This window comes from Azolla caroliniana, unplaced genomic scaffold (genome assembly GCF_043228905.1).
Source record: "Azolla caroliniana isolate FFs.n. ecotype wild unplaced genomic scaffold, voAzoCaro1.0.p SCAF_10, whole genome shotgun sequence".
Lineage (NCBI taxonomy): Eukaryota > Viridiplantae > Streptophyta > Polypodiopsida > Salviniales > Salviniaceae > Azolla > Azolla caroliniana.
Window position 1 is genome coordinate 20,329,178 of NW_028230445.1, and position 20,342 is coordinate 20,349,519.

The 20,342-nt window shown below is 36.0% G+C and overlaps 2 protein-coding genes and 2 long non-coding RNA genes across 4 annotated transcripts in view; all 4 read right to left on the reverse strand.

Annotated features, from left to right (window-relative positions):
- LOC147859469 (actin-like) overlaps positions 1–20,342 on the reverse strand; it is a 32,186-nt gene that overhangs the window by 4,326 nt on the left and 7,518 nt on the right. The window lies entirely within an intron of this gene.
- PHT4;5 (phosphate transporter 4;5) lies at positions 10,386–19,567 on the reverse strand. The gene is made up of 16 exons (XM_087325883.1): positions 19,312–19,567; positions 17,438–17,583; positions 16,512–16,611; positions 16,370–16,422; positions 15,649–15,723; positions 15,349–15,429; positions 14,973–15,028; positions 14,362–14,405; positions 13,495–13,610; positions 12,892–12,928; positions 12,713–12,808; positions 12,460–12,601; positions 12,329–12,381; positions 12,169–12,255; positions 10,833–11,133; positions 10,386–10,745 (listed from the first exon to the last, which is right to left on the reverse strand). Exons 1-15 carry the CDS (start codon positions 19,318–19,320, stop codon positions 11,032–11,034), a joined length of 1,197 nt encoding a protein of 398 aa, XP_087182009.1. The 5' UTR covers positions 19,321–19,567; the 3' UTR covers positions 10,386–10,745; positions 10,833–11,031.
- On the reverse strand, positions 11,241–12,146 carry LOC147859471 (uncharacterized). The gene is made up of 2 exons (XR_015530359.1): positions 11,483–12,146; positions 11,241–11,315 (listed from the first exon to the last, which is right to left on the reverse strand). It is a non-coding gene; the product is annotated as an uncharacterized LOC147859471 (long non-coding RNA).
- LOC147859472 (uncharacterized) lies at positions 17,789–18,390 on the reverse strand. Its single transcript, XR_015530405.1, has 2 exons — positions 17,930–18,390; positions 17,789–17,894 (listed from the first exon to the last, which is right to left on the reverse strand). It is a non-coding gene; the product is annotated as an uncharacterized LOC147859472 (long non-coding RNA).

Consider the following 20,342-nt stretch of genomic DNA (forward strand, 5'->3'; position numbering starts at 1 on the left):
GTTGAGTAAGTCTGTGTCGACATGCTTTTTGCGGACATGGAATTGGAATCGCTTGTTTCCCATTACCTAAAGCCGCTCGTGCTATCAGAGAATGAGAAAAACCATGCCCGTACACGATCCCTCCTCGTTTGCAAAACAAATAAGTACAACCACCCTAAACCCTTCTTACGAACCCAAGCTCATGCATTCGCAACACATCTCCCTTCATTGATAGAATACAAGCTCTAGTTGTCGATGGATACATCTAGACTTCTTCTTTTTCTGAAAGTCTCCTATCATCATAAATCCTTCTTCGTCTACAAGTATATGTCGGTTCCTTGTATGATCCACCTATGCCCATCACAATTTATACGTGAAGCTTGTTGCTTCGTCCACCACGAATCTTTCCTCCCCTTCAAATGAACCAACACTTAAATTCGTCCCACATACAATGTATGTTGAAACACCTTAGTAGAGCCATTGTGCTATTTTTTGAAGTATGAGCAATCCCCGAAACAATGGGGTATTGTTTCTTCATTTAATTATAATATATATGTGCACAAATTCCCACTACACATTAGCCATGACCGAGAATCCATTGTGAACAGTTATGTTTTATATGTCATATATAAGGTGATTAAAATTACTTGTCTAGAATGTCTAGAATGCAGGGAAAGTGTCCACCTTCTTATTTCCAAACTTATGTAAACATACAAGGAGGTTTTCCATAACATGTAGATTCTAACATCAAATGTGTTTTTAGCCTATTCATAAACCATTCGTAACATAAATGGGGATAATCAACGACTGCATTGTTGTAACAATATGTCGTTACAATCATAGTCAAATGGGAAGGGACCTAAGACACTTGTTTCATCTTCATATTGAAGGGAAGGGTATGTATGTACTACTAATATGGCATCTCCTTTAAATGTGCACTGTAGCATAGCATCTCGCTTTTGTCACCATAAAGGACCAATAAATTTGATAAAGGACATTAAATACAAATCCGCAGTATGTACCATACGCATCTCATTTCCCATAGCCGCCACAAGGCATCACAGTATTTTATGAATGACATTAAATGCAAATCCAACTTTGGAACAAATTGGCATCTTGCTTTAGCCTCCATAAACCTACAAAGTGTGTATATGTACTTTGGAATCCATACTCAAACATACAACTATGGTAACATTATTTGTTTACATACTTAATGGTTGTTGAAACAACCACCTTTGGTCACAAGTAACTAGATACATTGTTGATCTAGTGGGGAATCTTACGTGCCTCTGATCGACATCATTTCACTTTTTTGAGACAATGATAATTTTGGAAAGAAATCTACATTTTCTTCTCTTGGCTTATCTTCTACATGTTGCATATGTGCATTGTAAATTTGGATTATTTGTCTTAATTTTAACGGCCTAAAAACATACGACGTTGGATTTATTTGAGAAATAAACGTTACATCTTGAAATTTGCCAATATAACATAGTAGAAGAAACAAGCTTATTCCTCGATAGTAAGAAGATGGGCAAATCTTCATGTCTCATTGAAAGTTGACATTGTCACAATCTCATACACATTCTTAGTTTCAACTTTCAACTCTATTGAAGAGAGATCTTTGCATGGTCTCATCTAAATGATCCATGGTTGAGAGCTCATAACAACAACCCATGAGTTTGAACCAACAATTGGCATGACTTCACAGAGCGTGACCAAATTAGGGCAATGAACATGGCCTCAATCCATCCAATGGTTGCACACACATCAAGACAATCTTTGTCGTCTATTTTTACATATTATTTAGATATATATTTGTTGAGAGCAAAGCCTTGGTGAACGACAACCATAAGTTTAATGGTCCTAGTTAGTGAAATTCCTTGTTGGATAAGTTAATGGGTCGTCAACAACAAGTACCGTGTTGTGGTCCTAAGATGTCACTTCACTTTAGATTTCTACCAATTTCGGGTTTTGGGATTCAAACCTTTTTTCATGTCCAACGTGAAGAAAAAGCTACATGATGCTTTTGGATATTCGGTTTCCCTAAATTCAAAATCTATAACTTTAAGACATATACCCACAGACTCCAAAGGTTAAACAAAAATTCAAATTTACAAAAAAAAAGGCATTCGGAAAAAACCATATTTGAAAGTTAGACCAATGTATAGTACAACATGAAACCTAACCTTACACTAAATCAATTTAATAAAAAACCTATCACTTGTTCGATAAAAGATTAAACTAATGAAAAACACGGTAAAGGCATAAAGCAAATAGTGTTATGTTGATTCAAACTGCGAGCCTATGGGCAACTTAGTGGGGCCATCCAACAACCTGAATTTCCTTGCCCAAATCTCGATGTACCCCCTTTGTTAAGCCAAGTTGATTGATTGTAGAGCTGCATGAATATCTCATTCCAAATAAATATTGCCATAATCCGAAGATTGAGATACTATTCAATGCTCCCCTGTCACCTCCATAAAGTCGATGCATTCTCACACATGAAGTGACAATACAAAATCATACCACATAACTTTGTTTCATTGTAAGAATGATTTCCTTTGTCATGTTTTTCAATGCTCTTAAAAAATGTCATGCTCGTAATGTTGGGAATCTCGATTTAGCCGTCATAAAGGGTTATCATTTGTATAGAGCACAAATTCATGTTCAATTTTTTTTCCGTTCTGTATGTATTCAAATGAATAAAATATGACCCCATGACTCTAAAATCGAAATAGTTGTATTCATTGCATTAGGACTTGAACAAAAGGTATTTTAAAAACATTTAGAATCGAGAGCAATTCCAATACAAGTCAAGGTTTCTTCGAAAAAACTACTTGCCAAAGACTGATGAGTTTGACTAGGAGATCACAATGATGATATTTTAATGTCTATGAGGGCCATCATGACCAATGGGACCAACAATCATCACAAAACATTTTCCCCGTTTGTGTAATGTGGGGGAATTTAAAAATGGTGCACAAAATGAAAAACTAAAAGTTCACATTATAAACAAAGCTTGATCCCTAATTTCACAACATGGATCTACCATGAGTTTGGATTTGTGGTCGAGTAAATGTTCAAAGAGCATTCTTGATGTTGTCAATAATGGTCCCATCCTTGTTCTTGTTGGAGTTAAGACAAGTGCAACTTGACCTGATCACTCAAAGATCTTACAAGAGCAGTATAGGAAAAAAATGGCAAACAATGAGCAAGAACACAACACTCAATGATGGAAGATAACAAAGGCTAAATGCACAAACACAGACATATTGGTTTTGCTAATTACAATAGTAGGTACAAATACAAATTGGAAGAGTACTCGCACTCCGAAGTGACAATATAATTCGTCTCAAAGGATTTTATTCACTAGGTTGATCCAATTTGACATGTCCCTCTTGTGTGTGTTAATATATAACTATCTCCCACCAAAGGCTAACACACAAATAAGAGTTTATGAAATTGTATATGCATGCAATTACCTATCTCTACATACATGTTCCATCATGCACGCGTTCGACATTTGACATGTGTGGAGCCAAAAACATTATGGCACGAACCTACGTGTGCTACTTGAAATCTCAATGGAAATTAGTGCCTTAAATTAGCAGTTGGCAATGGTTCGGGTTGAGGGTGTCAAACTCAATTTATTCCACACCAAATAGTTGACATTTTCTTAATTTTAAAAACCAAACCAAACCAAGTGGTGAAACCATTACAATCAAAGCATTGGAAGGATTTCCAAGCTCAAACATAAGAGTTCAAGCAATTCACAAACAATTAAGCTTCGTTTTGTAGTTCGATTTTGGTGCAAACCAATCTTTTGTGTAATTTTTGCACAATTATTTAATATAGAGTTTTCCAAACAAAATTTTCTTGCTAATAAAATGGGGGAAAAGGAAAGATTCGATCTTAAAATGTTATAACTTATTGATTAATAGGCTATACCTCTTAACTTTATAAAGTTAGTTCGATTTTAGTAAATATTTCAATAATGACTTATCCCTAAACCATTGAGCAATAAAAGTTGCAATTCGATACCAATTAAACCACAAACCCCCAAGCCAAAGCAAACAATTTATTAATTTCTAAACTTGAACTAGAGTAAACAAAACCAATTACACCATTAAGCCATGGTTTTTGCGGTTTAATTTGGCTCAAACAAAATTGTTGCTTATTGCTACCGAAAACTTAAACAATAATTAAGTAGTTACACACCTCTCACAATTAAAATCATTTTGCCTAATCTTATAGCATAAATTAAGATGGTACCCACATGTAGTACAATACTTATGATAATCTCCAACTTGTTGGCTTGCAATGAAAAAGCGTGGTTAACTTTATGCAAAAATTACTGAGACCAATGGTTATCTTTGAGGGAAAGTGGTGCCAACATAGTGACTACTTTTGAGTAGGTAGTTTGGCTCTATACAATTCGTCATTATATGCTAATTAGGTCACCTCTATATAGCATAGGTGTGGGATATCATATGCAACCATTTCATCTTTTGATTTGTTCATCTCCATGGCATGTTGTTAACCTCCTTTCCCGCATGTGGGAAATATTGTTTAGGTGTTATGGGCCTCTTTGACCACTACTCTCCATGCGGGGATTGTATAGATGCCTCAAATAGTGGTTGCATTAAATCTTCTAAAGTCCACACATATTGAAATATGACCATTATTATTATTTGGGTACTAATGCTACTAGGGATGCCAATTAGTATTGTCAATACAATACATTATGCCAATTTGAGCATTTTTTCTATTTTATTAGGCATAAAAGTTCATTGGTACAAGCCTTTTCCTAAATGTTGTTGCGTTATCTTGAAAGGGGATAGTGAATGACCACATTGGGTAGCACTTCATTCATATGCGCATAACTCTACTTGAAAATGTGTTTATAACCTTTGATAGATTAACTTTCTTTGATTCATGTGGGTTTGTCAAAAGGTAGCACAATGTGTGACTCTTGCTTGCACAATTTTAAGTTCTCTAGAAATTCCACATCCTTCTTGTCATTGAGTTATAAACAAAAATTTTAGGTCAAGTCGTTAGCTTTTTAGTCACTATAGTTGATGTACATATTTACTTCATAAACTTTTGTGGGTATAACTAGTGACATTAGTAAGCTCCACGCTTTTATTTTACGTGGTTTAGCTTGATAGGTTTGGTTAAACCTCAATGGATATGCATAAAGTGTGAAATCGGAGCCTCCATTTTCCCATGTCTGATACATCGATGTTGCAAAACAACATCATTCAACGAGGAATTCATTAATTCTTGCTCAAGAGAGGGGTGCGGGTCCCGGGAGACAAAAAAAAGGGTAACTCAAAGTGGGAGAGGAACACTGAAGGATCATATACTAAACATTTTTCCTTCGTGTCTCTTGGACTGAATTTCAAAACATAGATTTTATTAGGTCATATCATAGCCTGCTTCGTTGGCTTTGATTCAACTATTTGAACTCTGACATCTGATATCATATGAGGATGCTATGAGCTTTTTGATTCACGTGGGCGCGCTTTGTTTGCCCCTGTATGACTTCTGCCACAACTTTACATTTTCCTTCATGTACATGTTGTAACGAGAGGGAAATCGTGCATAAATATTTGAAAGAGGGGTCACTTGCTATGAACAAAATAACATTGCAAATTCAAGAGTATAGACCAAAATGTTAATCTTAAAAGCCAAGAAAGAATCATTAATTGAAGCAAATGTTGAAACGAAATCTAAACTTGTGGCAAAAGAAGATGCAATCACTACAAATCGAAGAGATGTTCTCAATAAGAAGACGCCAAAGGAAAATGTTCAATGAAGTTAACGTGAATCCTCTTCAAAGGATGCATGAGATGCCAAAAAACTATATGAAGGAGAGAAAAGGAAGTAAACGATTGTTATTATAGGGAATCAGGATGCAAAGAGAGGAACCCTCAGAAATCACTCTCCCTCACTGGAAATATCATGATTTTTTTTGACAATGTTTGTGCTTTATATCCATTTGATTGTACTTTATAACATTCATAGTGTTTTGCTCTAGTGAAAAAAACATGACACTATCACAACATTTTGTGCTTATGCGTGCAAGCACATGTACTTAGCAATTGTCAAATCCTCATACATATTACATACTTTATGAAGTTTATTTATATATTTCAAAAATGTCCCTCAAACTGTTAGTTATGGTTTGAGGTTCACAAACCATTAAGCCAATAAAGTCTCAAACCAAACCGAACCCCCAAACCAAACTATTTATAAATTTATAAACTTGAATCAAACTAGCTATTAAGCCTCTAAGCTGTTAAGCTATGGTTTATTGATCCAATTAGACTCAAACTGAAATTGATTCCTACTCCTTGCCACACGTTTGGCAAGTGGCTTCATGTTGAAACTAGGTGATCAAGTCACAAGACTTGTTAGTTCATTGAGATAGTTTGTTTGTTTTGGGGAGGAACAACAACCTACTTGCAATGTTGCACGTTAATGTTGCGATGTTATCTTTGTGATTTGCAAGGAATTCAGTCACCATGTGAAAACTGTTGTGACTATAACATCTAATGTCTATAAGCATTCTATATGGATGTATCATGTAAGCGTCTCTATATCTCATAAAATTGGGAGCTATATTTGCTAAATTTGGTAGATTTGCTACTATAATTAGTGGGTGAGGTCTCCAATTATTGTGTATTGTCCCCTCTCCATTAGAAAGACTATCGTTTTATGCATTGGAGTGCTACCCATGGGTTTGTGTTATGCTTTCATTGGTTGAGGTAAAGTTGGTGCTTGACATTTGCTCAAGGTTTGAGTGTTACCATTTTCCTTTTGAAGGTCTAATTGTTTACCAGCTAGGTTTAGGGTGTTGTGTGCAATTTGTTTTCTAACTTAGTTGAGCATGAGTCTAGTGATGCCAATTTAGTGATAAAAATTATTCACATATTTACTTGCCTGATAAGTACTCTATTGAGTTATTGGAGCATTGTACAATTGTTCTACCAAAATATCTAGTTACATTTCTAGGACCTTGATTTCTATTTTTGGATCGACAAGTCCAAGGGTTATTTTTGTCACTAAACTCTATAGCTCATTTTAATCTACTAACTCCTTGTCCTAGATCAAATTTGGTCTCACATCAAATTCTTGATTTGGGTAGATTTTCTGAATTTGATAATGTTTGACGAACATTTCATTTGTTAATGTGGGCTTGTAGCTCTATATTTTGTAGGTGGAGTATGTTAGAGCTTAAAAAGTGAGACAATTGTTATTTGATTATGTGCTTTGTCTCTAATGACATGGTATGTCAATGAGCATGTGGTCTACGTGAGAGTGTAGGTGGTTGGAGTTCTAAAATTGTACATGCGGGGCCTTGAGTGCTGGGATTTATCGGAGATAAAGTAGCCTCCATTTTCTTTGAGGTATCTTTTTTCACACATGTGAAAAAAGACTTATTTTAAATTCCTTTGACATACTTTATACTTGCCAAATAGGTAGCTCATGTGTTTGATAACTAATCCCATGATTAGAAAATTGTATGGTTTAAAAAAAATTTAAGGTTAAATTAAGCTTTGTGACTCGGATGTTGTATCCGTAGGCTTGTTCCATACAATAAAAAAGACATGAAGAGTTAAATGTATGGTAAATGCTCCACGACCACATTAAAGAGATGGATGATGACAAAGATTCAATGTGCACATCATCGTTGGCAACTTCACTATTCACAATTGCAATTACAATACTATTCACAAGAGTTCTCTCGGTGTATTACCCTCCAAGCTCTAAGTTTCTGATATATACTTAGTATTGGTGGGTTCATATTAGGTTGGCCCAAATTCCAAATTGGCCTTTCCCTCTAGTGTGAGAACCAGGTTTCATATATCTATTGGATATGGTCATGTTTAGTGCTCATTATTGTTGAACTTTGTGTATTCTTGTAACCCCTATTTGCAAATGAATGGTAGAACAATTGTGAAAAGATAGACTATTCACTGAAAAATCAACACTCATTGTGCATACTTGAAGATGAAGCTTGCTTAACGGTGAAGGAATTGCCTACATGACACATTACATGATGTATACACATTCACATTCATATACTACATTCTATGGGAATGTGTTTCTTAACAAGAAATGATGAGTAGTTGCCTTTAACAATGACTTTTAAATGCTGAAATATTATAGATGGGAACCGGGACGTGTTTTTACCATACAACAATTGTGGAGGGTTTTTTGATTTCACATGAGAATTTTACACTATAATCTCGGGCTAGGCAAGTCTCGTAGTGCTTGATTCTCTGTATTTCTAATTGTCTCACACTCAAATAAATGGTTAAGTACATGCAATACGTAGCATGACCCATCAAAACATTGCCATTGGTACTAAAGACCAAGTGCAGGACCAAGAAAGAAAGAGAAAAATATATTAATGTCTCTTAAGAGGAGGGGAACACCATAAAGTTAACTTTACTAGAGCGTCACTCCACTTTGAAAGGGGACAACTTCTTTATAAAAGAACTACAAATATCACTTTCATACCTTTTTGTTTCTTCTTCTTGAATCTTGAATCTTCTCTTTCCCCAAGACTTAAGCTAGCTCACGCTCTCTCTCTCTCTCTCTCTCTCTCTCTCTCTCTCTCTCTCTCTCTCTATATATATATATATATATATATGTCATACTAAGTAGTAAGGAGGGATTAGTGTTAAGTTCTCTTTGAGCAAAATCCTAACCATCTCTTCTCTTTTATCCCATTGGTTATAGTTACTCATTGAAGTGTGGTTAGTTATTATGTGTGTATAATTTTACTTGCCTATGTTATCTAATGCTAAAGCCCTAATATGGAATGAGTGAACTTCTTCATGAGAATAAGCATTGAGAGAGGTGAATGTGAATTTACTTGGTCTAAGTAATCAAGGCTAGTAGTTTGAGGATGCTTGACAACCACTCTTGCGCAACTCACCATTAATAGGGTATGTAGGCATAATAGGGACCCCTTGGCCTATGATATCAATATGGAGGCAAAACTCCATTGATACAAAGATGTGCGCTTAGTAAGAACACCTCGAGTCGAAACATCAATGCAACTATTGTTTTGCATTTGTGCTTCACGTGTGTTATTTTATCCACAACATCATACCATATATAGAAACTAAACCCTAAAGAAGGGCATGTTTGTGCTTTCCAAACAACATATGTTATTTTTATTTTTTTAGTAATTTGTGTAAACTTGCATGTGGATATGGGAGTCATACTACAATTTTTCGTTGAAATTCGTACTATTCCCTAGAAAATTTCATTGCTTGCACTTAATGCAATAAACAAAAAAGCGACTTCAAATAAAGGATTCTTGACAACATTGAAATTGTGGGGCATCAGGGTTACCTAAAGCCATTTCCATAAGAAAATTGATTAGAAAGAATGTGAATTTTGATTGAAATAAGACGACCATAGAGCTTAAATGTAATTAAAACATTTACCAATGAGAGGAAGATTGCTATTGATTGATAACCCTAACATGCATATCTATGAATAATCTACAATATAATAAACAACTCTCCAAAGTGTCAACACCAGTACGTATTGTTCTAGGTTAATGCCAACATTAAGGCATTAAGTGTAACTCTTTAAATGTTTTGTTTTGTTTTAAGAGTTGTTGGTAATAAGTGTTTGCCTCACTAGCAAGGCAATGAATTTTACGTAACCCAAGAAGGTTCTTAACTTGAAAGGCAAAGGCAAACTCATAAATTTTCACTCCTACCTATAATATTGTGACTAATTACGACAATACACAACTTGCATTTAAAACACATTTCAAAACATCCTCATGATCAATAAGAAAGAAAATGCAAATATAGTAGATCAAACATGTATTTATGTACTCATAGATAATAATTTCAATTGCATTAAATCTTGCAAGAAGGCTATATTCATACAAATCTTCAATTAATTGTGTGTTTATCTAGACGAGCATGTAAAAAAGCAACAAGTAATTTGTAAAGTGATGTGCACAACCAAATTTGATAACAATCAATTTAAGGTTCAAGCATTTCATGGCCATTTTATAGTAGATGGTATAGAAGATGTTTGATCTCAAGGGGCGATGCCATTACCAATAAGATGTTTACAAATCATGTTGAACAATTTGAAGTTGTTGATGTGTGTTTTTTGACATCTCTCTCTATTGGATGTATAACATCCTAATATCCCACTCGAACTTTTACCCTTCCATTATTTAGTTCATGATCAATCATTTCAAGGGGTAAGTGGTAACAATTGCTGCCCTTGATGAAGATCCAAAGAGATTAGAAGACCATAAAAACTATACAATTCGTTTTGGGAAATGACTCAAAACCATTGTTCCTTGTCAGAAACTCCCATGCACATTTTAGATACAGCCCAATTCATTGCACAGATGGAGAAACTTAATGTTATGTTTGGATTACAGCATAGCATTTTCTGCTTAGCCCAGGTGAAGGCAATCAAAATCTCATGGCAAGAATCGAACTACAGCCCAATTCATTGCACAGATGGAGAAACTTAATGTTATGTTTGGATTACAGCATAGCATTTTGTGCTTAGCTCAGGTAAAGGCAATCAAAATCTCATGGCAAGAATCGAACTCAATACGTCATTAATGTAAGTATCTTAACCAATCGGGATAAAATCTGAAGAACACTGTCTAGATTGATCCAATCTCATTAATCAATTTACAATTTGCTCTATACATATGGACTATATATGTAATCTGTACATATGACAATGCTCTACATGAACTGCAAAAAATCACAGTGATGCTATGAGTAACAGATAAACATGTAATGAGAAAAAACCTCACTAAAATTAACTAGTAAAAATATTACCTCTCTGATTGCAATTCTCCATTCCAATTTCGCATTTCCATTCCTCCTTCATGATATATATATATATATAAAATGTGCCTCCACGTATACCTATATCTGTTTATACTCATATATATTACATTCTCTCCTTTGTCCATTTTACAAAACTTAGATGGCAATTCTTTCACATTCCTTTGTCTGCAGGTGGATCTTCTAGATATCAATGCATTTCTTTGAAAGTTTGAGGTTCACTGCTTGCAAACAAGTTCCATACAATTGTTCCAGTGACCCAGAAAAATATGCAAGGAGCAAAAAGCGCACTCTGCATGAGCCAAAGATAGCATAAATGGTGTTTAGATAAAGTTAGTCTGCAATTTAGAAACATCAACTGAGAATTTCTGTCGTGGAAAATCTGTATTACTATAGATGAATATCTACTTTATAGATAAAAATAAATGTGGCCAACAATATAGCAATGCAATAAACTGTTGTGTATCATGATGTCTTCTTAAAGGCAGTTTGTTATGTGATAATCAGTAAGTACTACATATTGACTTGTACGGAGATCGGCCATACCAAATAAATTCAAATGACCTTGTGCAACACGACTAGCAAAGAGGAACTTCAACTAGATACAAGATAAGATTGATCTTGTGGATGTTGGTTGCAACAGCGGATATTGGAGGATTACATGCCATCACATTCTTGAAAAGCTTAGGTAAATAGATGCTTGCAGGTTGTGTATGCCAAGAAATACATGGACATTGCCTGATCAGATCATAATCTAGAAAAAACTAGTTTTTACCATCTCCCAGTTTCAGATTGATCTTATGGAGTTGGATTCTTTTCTTTATTTTTAAAATATCTTATTTTCCTCAAGAAATAAAGACAAAAACCAGAACTTAAGAATACTGAAGGCTGTGATTATATTGCACATTGCAATTGGATTCCCTCTGACTCCCATTTTTTTCTTCAAAACAGTTACGAACGAAAAAGGCTGCAAGATAATGTTCCACAGTTTTGACAAGCTTTGAAGATAGACACAGAATCCAGCTGCATCTGTGTCTATCTTGACAAGAATTTCTGCTGAATTAGCCTTACGATGTTGTCAACGGTAGGTTTAAGACAAACATGCATATGCATTTCAAAAAGTTTTTCCTTGTTTCCTTTGTTTTGTTTCAGTTTGTGCTGTCCCTCCCATGATCCAACCCCTGAGTGTAATGTAACATCACACGTACCAAAGAAGTGCAGGGTTTGTTAACCCTACTGACACATGTTTTTATTATTTTGATGTAATACTTTGAGATAGAATAATATAATGCTGCATCCTAGTAGCAGTTTTAGTCCATAAACTTACGTTCCATGAATGTGTTTGATCAAGCAGATAGCCCGTGAAATATACACCCAGAATCCCTGGAATTGCTCCAGCAGTGTTTGTTATGCCCTACAAAAGAACAACATGGTTTGGTAAGTTGAACTATGCAAACTAATGAAAGGAGTACAGTACAAATACTTACCAGTAGTATACTTGCATATTTCCGAGAAATATCCTGATGGCTACAATATAAACCTGAAATGATAACAATTCACGAAGGTCAAAATTTTCAAACATGCATATCCTCACTTGTATTATGAAATATTTGTCGACCTCCTAGGGCAAAGCTTGAAAGAGCCAATCCACACGTGATAACTGACACGGTCATCACAGGGGACAGTTCAGTGTTGAAGGCAATAATTGACATGCATGTTGTAGGTGACAGGAAAGCAATTGTCTGACAGAGCTTACGAACCTACATCTCAATTTAAGAATTAAATATAGGTTTATCAATGCTTTAAATTCATCTTCAAGAGTCGTGACCACTGACTAATAGCAAAGCCAAAAAAGTAGGCAATACACTTACAAATGTGATATCTGCACCTTTAGATATCAAATAATCTGCAGAAGTTGCAGCAAAACCAGATACAAACATTCCTCCCAGGGGTGGAAGAAGGGAGATCTACCATAGTAAAATCCCCATTTAGACTAACGAAGAAATCTTTCAACAAAAGACAAAACGAAAAGGGTGAGGCACAGACTTACCAGAGCTGTATTTGTAAGATCAAGGTTGAGTTCTTCACTGAAAACATTAAATCCAGAAAATATCCAGTGAGAGATTTTAATAGCTTTAACCTCTATTGGTGGGAACTTGGAATAAACAAAAATATATTCCAAAAGAGTGCAAAGAAGCACGTTCCTATAAATTAAGTCAGAGACAAGCATCTTAACTACCTCTTGGATATTTTGGCAAACTCATCCCAGGGAGCACTCATAATGCTCATATTACTTGCTACTAGTCCTCGAAATTCATTAGGCTATTTACATTCTCCATCCACGGAATTTAGGATTTTAAGTTTTAAGGAATGTCGTTTCAAAAAACCAAATTTAGCGTATCAAGAAGTAAGAGTAATAATTATTTGCAGATGAAAGGATAATGTTCATGAGAGTCATTATTATTTCACTCCTGTTGTGCACTCCTAATGCTAACTTGCTACTAGTCCTAGATGCTCATTAAGCTCTTTGCCGTTCTCCATCCATGGAATTTAGGATTTAAAGTGTAAGGAACATTATTTCAAAGAACCAAATTTAATGTGTCGAGAAGAGTGATAATGATGTGAAGATGAAAGAAATTTGTTCATTAGAGACCTGAAATAGGAAGGTAACCACGCCATGATGCAATAATGACCCCAATTTCCACAAAAATGGGTATAAATCATGGCCCATACTGATGGACTCTTGAAGAAAGCACCCCATGGAATACTCTGCAAAAAGACCAAAATACATTTTGTAAGACCACACTCCACTATTTATATATGTATGTGAGTGACTTATTCTGAAACATAGAAGTATGGGGTCTCAAATCTCAATCGAAAGATGGCGGTATTGACATCTGCATATTGCCCCCCTGAATGTTTCAAAAAACAACGAACCTCACTCAATACCACCCTGGAGCCAGACTGTTTTCTAATATCTACCATCAAGTTTAATACAGCATATTTCCAACACTGCATTATGCATTTTACTCCAATAACATGTAGCCATTAACCCCATGGCTTGAGAGAGTCCACAAAGGAGCAGTATATTTTCATTTTATGTAGCCCAGCCATCGACACAACCTTTATGCAGGCTTGTTCAATAATCATAGTGTTCTAGAAAGGTGTACTACCAATATAGCTTCATCCAACAGCCAGAATGCTAAAATGAGAGAAAGGATCTAATTAAAGATGAAAATGCAGAGAATAGAGTAACTACTTATCTGCAGTAAATCTGCTGCACCTGTTACCTATTTCCTGGTTTGAAAAACTTCATCTATTACTATATTAGAGAATAAAAAACTAAAAAACGCAATGCATCATATTGTGGTTTGCTTGTGACCTCTTTTTTCATCTATAAACTAATCATTTGATCCCAAGTATAACAAAATTTAATTAGTAGACCTACAATCAGTTGTATGATGAACAACAATTTTATGGAGAAAATACAAAAGCCCCTACTACTGTTCAACATAAATACCTGATCATCATCTTTCTCTAAATTGTCATTGTTGGTCAGTTCACCTGGAATCCAAATGTTATTTATACAAAATTATCCGAATGGTCATAGATCACTTTTCTAATGTTCTTAGAAATAAGTTACAATTACATTATCTGAACTTATATCACACTAAAGAAGTTTATACCATTATAAAAATCTATCAAATTTTGAGGTAACATTAGCAAATATTCCAAAATAATAAGAGTACCATTTCCATTTGTGTGCTAGTGCAAGGAGTTTGACTTAAACAAAGACGCAGAATCAGCAGAGTGTCACCTTAGTAATCACAATGCACACTAATAGAGAAGGTCAGGCTAGGAAAAGTATCAATGTATAGGGTGATATAAGCAGGAAAGACAGATGAAAGAAAAGCAAGGCAGCAAGAGTGCCTTGTGAAACATGGGCAACAGAGGGATGGCACATGGTTTACCCATAATAAAAGATGGGACAAGTATACATAATGTCACGGACACTGGGTCAATGCACAAGAATCCATTGGCAACGGAGACAATATATGGGAAATCACATTGCAAATCATTACTTGCATATAATAACTTCATATATAGCTAGTCATATATTAGAATGATCACCTTTGCCTAATGATCTCTGACCAGTTTTCTTGGTAAACAATGAGAACCCCACAGACCTATTAAAATCAGCAAAAGAATCTATTAGCACAATCTGATTCAATTGAAAATAAATCAATTAATACAAAGTATTGCTATGAGATTCTATCTTTGTGAATTGATGTGATACGCATTTAAGGTTACTCAAGTATAGCTAGTAAGGTATAATATACAGATCATGATAACATGCTTGTAATAATATCTTAAGCATGTGGCATTTACAATCGGATTTAGGATGTACTACTGATACTGATCATATTCAGGTACCCATATAACAGTCTCCTCTCGTTTTTCTAGGAGCACCAAAGATACTAAAAATAGGACAGAAGATAAGACATACCAAATGATACCTAGAATACCAAATGTATAGAATACATATTCCCAACCAAAATGCTCAATTAAAATGGGCGCTAACAGCAACCTGAAAAACAACCAAACAAAGGTGTATGTTTTCATGTAAAACACAAATAATCTTCATATGTGGAATTATGAAATTTAAACCTCAGTATGTGTGGTTAATCCATGAATGTGGACGCTGTGAATTTTTTTGCGCTGAATGAAAAAAAATACTGATCCCTATGTGCCACAAAATGAAATCATCCTATATTGCATTTATTTTAACTATGCCTTGGAATGTTACCCAAGCACACTTCCAACATTGAGCCCGTTGAAAACAAAAGCCACTGCACGTGACCTTTCTGCTGTTGGCATAGATCTGGAATCAACAAAATTGGGGATCATAAAAGCATTTCAGTAACTAACATTCGAGTTCATCGCCAAAAATTACGAAAGATACAATTACAATTTTGCAATATTCTTTCTACTGAAGACTAAAAAATAGGATTCGGCCATTTATTTGTGCCATGAATGTATTAACATCAGCTTTGGAAATACTGAGCATTGCGTGAATGTGCACATCATTCTTTTTTGTTTCTCCTTTTCCAAATGAATATTCTTCCTTTACTTACGATTAACATATTGTTCTACAACCCCCAAATGAAGCTAACAATGAACAACAGATCCAGCTAGTAATAAATGGAATTCAAACACATTATATTGTCTAAACAAAGAAGAGAAAGATATGAGGAATAGTAGCCAGGAGTCAGAACCAAAACTTGTATATCTGACTAGGATCTGTAGCCAAGCCTTGGTGTATACAACTTAGGTATATGCTCCATCTCTGACTGTTTCAAGATGCTAGGAGCAGCCCAAATTCAGTGGCTAGATAACAAAGAGAAACACACCAAGGTCCTTCGAAGACAGAAATTTCTTTCTTGAAGAAAATTGCATGGGATGTGAACTTGTCATCCTAATTATTCTCTCTTCGTTTCTTTGAAAATATTTTTTATGCCACTACCCACCTTGCAATCAGATCAGTTGCTGCAGATGGGGAAACTCCTTCACCAAGTCCCACCTGTAATGCATGTTACATCGTAAAAAAAAGGAAGCTCATATTTCAAAATGTCAACATACAGAGCATAATAAGCATAAATGGCAACCTACAAGGAACCGTGAAAACAGAAGACCTGGTATAAAGAATGCAACTGTTGGAACAGCAGCTGTGGCCAGTGACCATACAAACACCCCAATTTGGAGAACAATCCTGCATGTACAACGAAGTTATTGAGACACAGGTGGTATACCTTGGCAAAAAACACAGTTGTATGGTATGACTTGCTGACGATCACATTTTAACACCTTCATTCAGATAAAAAATAGAGGGCTATTATCCTTTATCTGTCACGCCACATCAATAAATACACTACGGGAATTAGATTATTGATTATTCGGCCACTAATACAGTAGAAAGTCAATCAAGATCAGCAGATTACGTAGGCATCCATCACAGTTGTGCCAGAGGTTAAAATGCCAGCTTTAGCTTTCTGACTTGCCTCTACGACTCTCTTGGCACTCCAATCCCAACTATGAGGATATCCCAGGCTTCTGCTGGGACCATAGATTCCAAAAGGCCATACCGCAATTTCAGCTTTCTTGACCCTGAAATACTAAATTTGGCTTCTTTGTAGTGCAAGCCTACATCACCGCAAGAAAATCATATAGTGTTTACTTATTTCCGATATCCAAGAAAGGGTCTTTCACGGGTTTGCCTTGGTATAGCATTCATACTGTTGAATTAAACGATCCTGGTCATCTGATTTCCGTAAGGTCACCCCAGTACTATTTTGAAAATGAGGATCCAAGTAGTTGGTATTGGCATATTGCTGAAAAACTAAGAAAAGAATATTATCACTCACGAGATTGAGTGGCTACATGAACTATTTGGCAATAGACTTGCCTTGCTACACTCTATACCAAGCCACTACTATCCTCTTCTAGATCTTAAAATCAAAATATAACTGTCAAGGGCTTCTACCAGAGTCTTCACCTGGAAATGTTCAAATGAGAGAGGAAAACAGGAGATTACTTACTCCCCAGTAAACCTTCTTGCAAACCATCCTCCAGGTAGTTGACTCATAGCATAGCCCCAGAAAAATGATGACTGAACTAACCCTGCTGTCGAGGCATCCCAATCTAGCTGTTTTGACATTGGTATGATGGCAATACTTAGATTTACCTATAAATGGGAAGTGAGATTAGATATTAGGCGCAAATATGGCTGTCCTATCATGTATCAGATATAAATACTAGATCATTAAATCACTCTTTCTTTCAAAAATGAAAGTTTCAAATGCAATCGTAGGTTTCTACACAGGGAATTATAACTTAAAAAGGCACCCATACAATAGTGCAACAAAAAATAATGGGTGTGAAAGGTCAACAGCAGAAATTACACATAGATTATCAACAGTTATTGTAAAAAGCACAACCAAGAGGGCTACAGCATTCTGATCCATTATTGACCCAAATCAGGATGTTGGTCTCACCCTGGACCCACAAAACAATAAAATGTTGGAAACGACTATCCAACTATCTTGCACATAAATAACCAAAGCAAGAACGAATGATTCTTGGGAAGAAGGAAAACCAATTGAACAAGAATTTTGGAATCCGAAGATCAGGGGATGAATTTAGAGTTCTCTCCAGCAATTGGTAGAGTATCCACAGCAGGGGATGAATTTGAGATGAAACCAATATTTTGAGCCTTTTGTTGAAATGCTAAGAAGAATACTCTTCATTTTTTTAATCCTGTAATGGTCAAGGAGCAAGAGTTTGATTAGTTCATATGAACTCAATCATTCTGAAACTTTTCCTATAGGAAGTGACTTGAGGGTGTATGTGTCATTGAACCCAGGCTTCAAGGATGCCATCTTTCACTGATCTGTGGTAGAGCATTTACAGGCTTTCACTTATTTGTTTTGTCAATGAATCTTGTGGCAAAGATTGGGGGTGCTCAAAGTTATGTTAATGGAAGCATGTAAACGTTGAAACTTTTCCTTTCCAGACACTTTTTTGTTTCATCAACGACGAACATTGTAACATTTAAAAAATAGTCAACAGAAGCATGTAAACATTCAAACCTTTCACGTAAACCATTTCCTATGATGGAAACTTGTGACATTGAAAACCTAATCTATAGGAGATTGTAACCTTATCCACAGAAGAACACTAAGCACTATTTCCTCCAAACACTGAATATTTTGACCTATCTTACATAACTAATAGACGCACCTCAATTATCGGTACAGACCTTAGCTGCGTACTTTTGCAGTCTTATGAAAAGCAAGTTTAAAAGATCAGACAGCATCCATGTGCAAATATCAAAAGCTGGACGTTTTAGAGAGCATTTACAGGCACTGCAACTATGATGGAAACTTGTGACATCGTTAGTGAATATTTAAAACCTTCATACAAAGCTTTTTGTTGTAAATATGAATTGTGATAGTATTTTGAAGGCTTTTGATCAACTTCATCAGAAAAACCTCTGATTTCACAGTCCAACTTTCATTTCATATTTTTCCTTGTTTTATGAGAAAGAGGTAGCAACAGAACTCGAATCACATCCATGTTGCAAATGACAAAAACTATCATTTTAAAGAACATGGCATTACAGTAGAAATGGAAGCTTGAGAAATATTTCTGAATATTCACTTGAAACCCTAATATGGAGGAACATGAAACATTATTTCATTCCATGTCATTAGTTCTTAATTTTTCTTGTTTAATGGAAAGAGGAGAAAAATTAAAGAAAACCATTATAAATTTGGTGAATGGCAAAAACTAACATTTTGAGGAGCACATTTACAGGAATATGAGGGTCTGTGGAAGTGGTTACAGTTCAAAACCTGTGCCTATTGAGCATCTTGCTTAACTTGAGAAAAGAAGAAGCAACAAAACGACATACCTTATCCATGTTGCAAATGACAAATGCAAATGCAGTCGTCAGGATAAGCTTGTATCTTCGGGGAATAGTGTCCCAAATGCCGTAAAAAGAGGAGACGAATTCGGTATCCTCCTCAGGCACAATTAAGCTGCCTTCTTCCTCTGATTCAAACAAAAGCTTTGGCTGAACACCGTTGTTAGGCGCAGAAGAAGATTTAGGCAAGGCAAGAGGACGAAGAGAACGCAAACTTCTCCGATTCTTCTTCAACTTTGTGGTCGTGGTGGTAGAGGAGAATGGAGGGGGGGGATCATAAAGGAAACATCGGCAAGATGTGAGCATGGTTCGCAGAGTGCGATTGGGGGGGCACATGGGGAGAGGAGGGGAGAAGAGGGGACGGGGAAGGTGACCATGGGAGCTTCGAAGGTTGTCGCCATGGGAGCTTCGCAGACACAGGGATTTGGAGGCCATTGAACAGAAGCAGAAAAGGAAGAAGAAGAGGAGAGACTGTGGCTTTTGTCTTTCCCGCCACTCCTTAAGCGGGGGGGGGGGGGGGGGGGGATCTGGGAGGGTTCCACGTGGCGCCCTGCTGGCCTCGCGATTCTAGGCTGGGTGGATCTTTTTCACAATAGAATAGCGTTGGGCGAATATTCATTCAATTCCAGGGAGCCAAACTACGGACGGACAAACAAACGATCAGTCGGACAGACAATCGGCCAGGCGGACAATCGATCCGTATGAACAATTGGACAATCGAACGGACAAATGATTGCACAGAGCTCTCACGAGAACGCCGAGCAGAAGGTGACCCAAGTCATCAAGATAGTAAAAGCCTCGTTGATTGGTAAAGAGAGGTTTTTGCCCAAACTCAATGGTCACCTAATATTGTTTACACATACCGAAACATTGAGCTCATGGTTATAGCTCGCTCTAGAGCATAGTATAAACCATATGTGCATTCGCATTCGTGAATGTTTCAATCAAAGAATGATCAATACCATACTTTTGGATTAACTATTTATTATGAGGTAAATAAGCCTAAAATTTGGAATAAA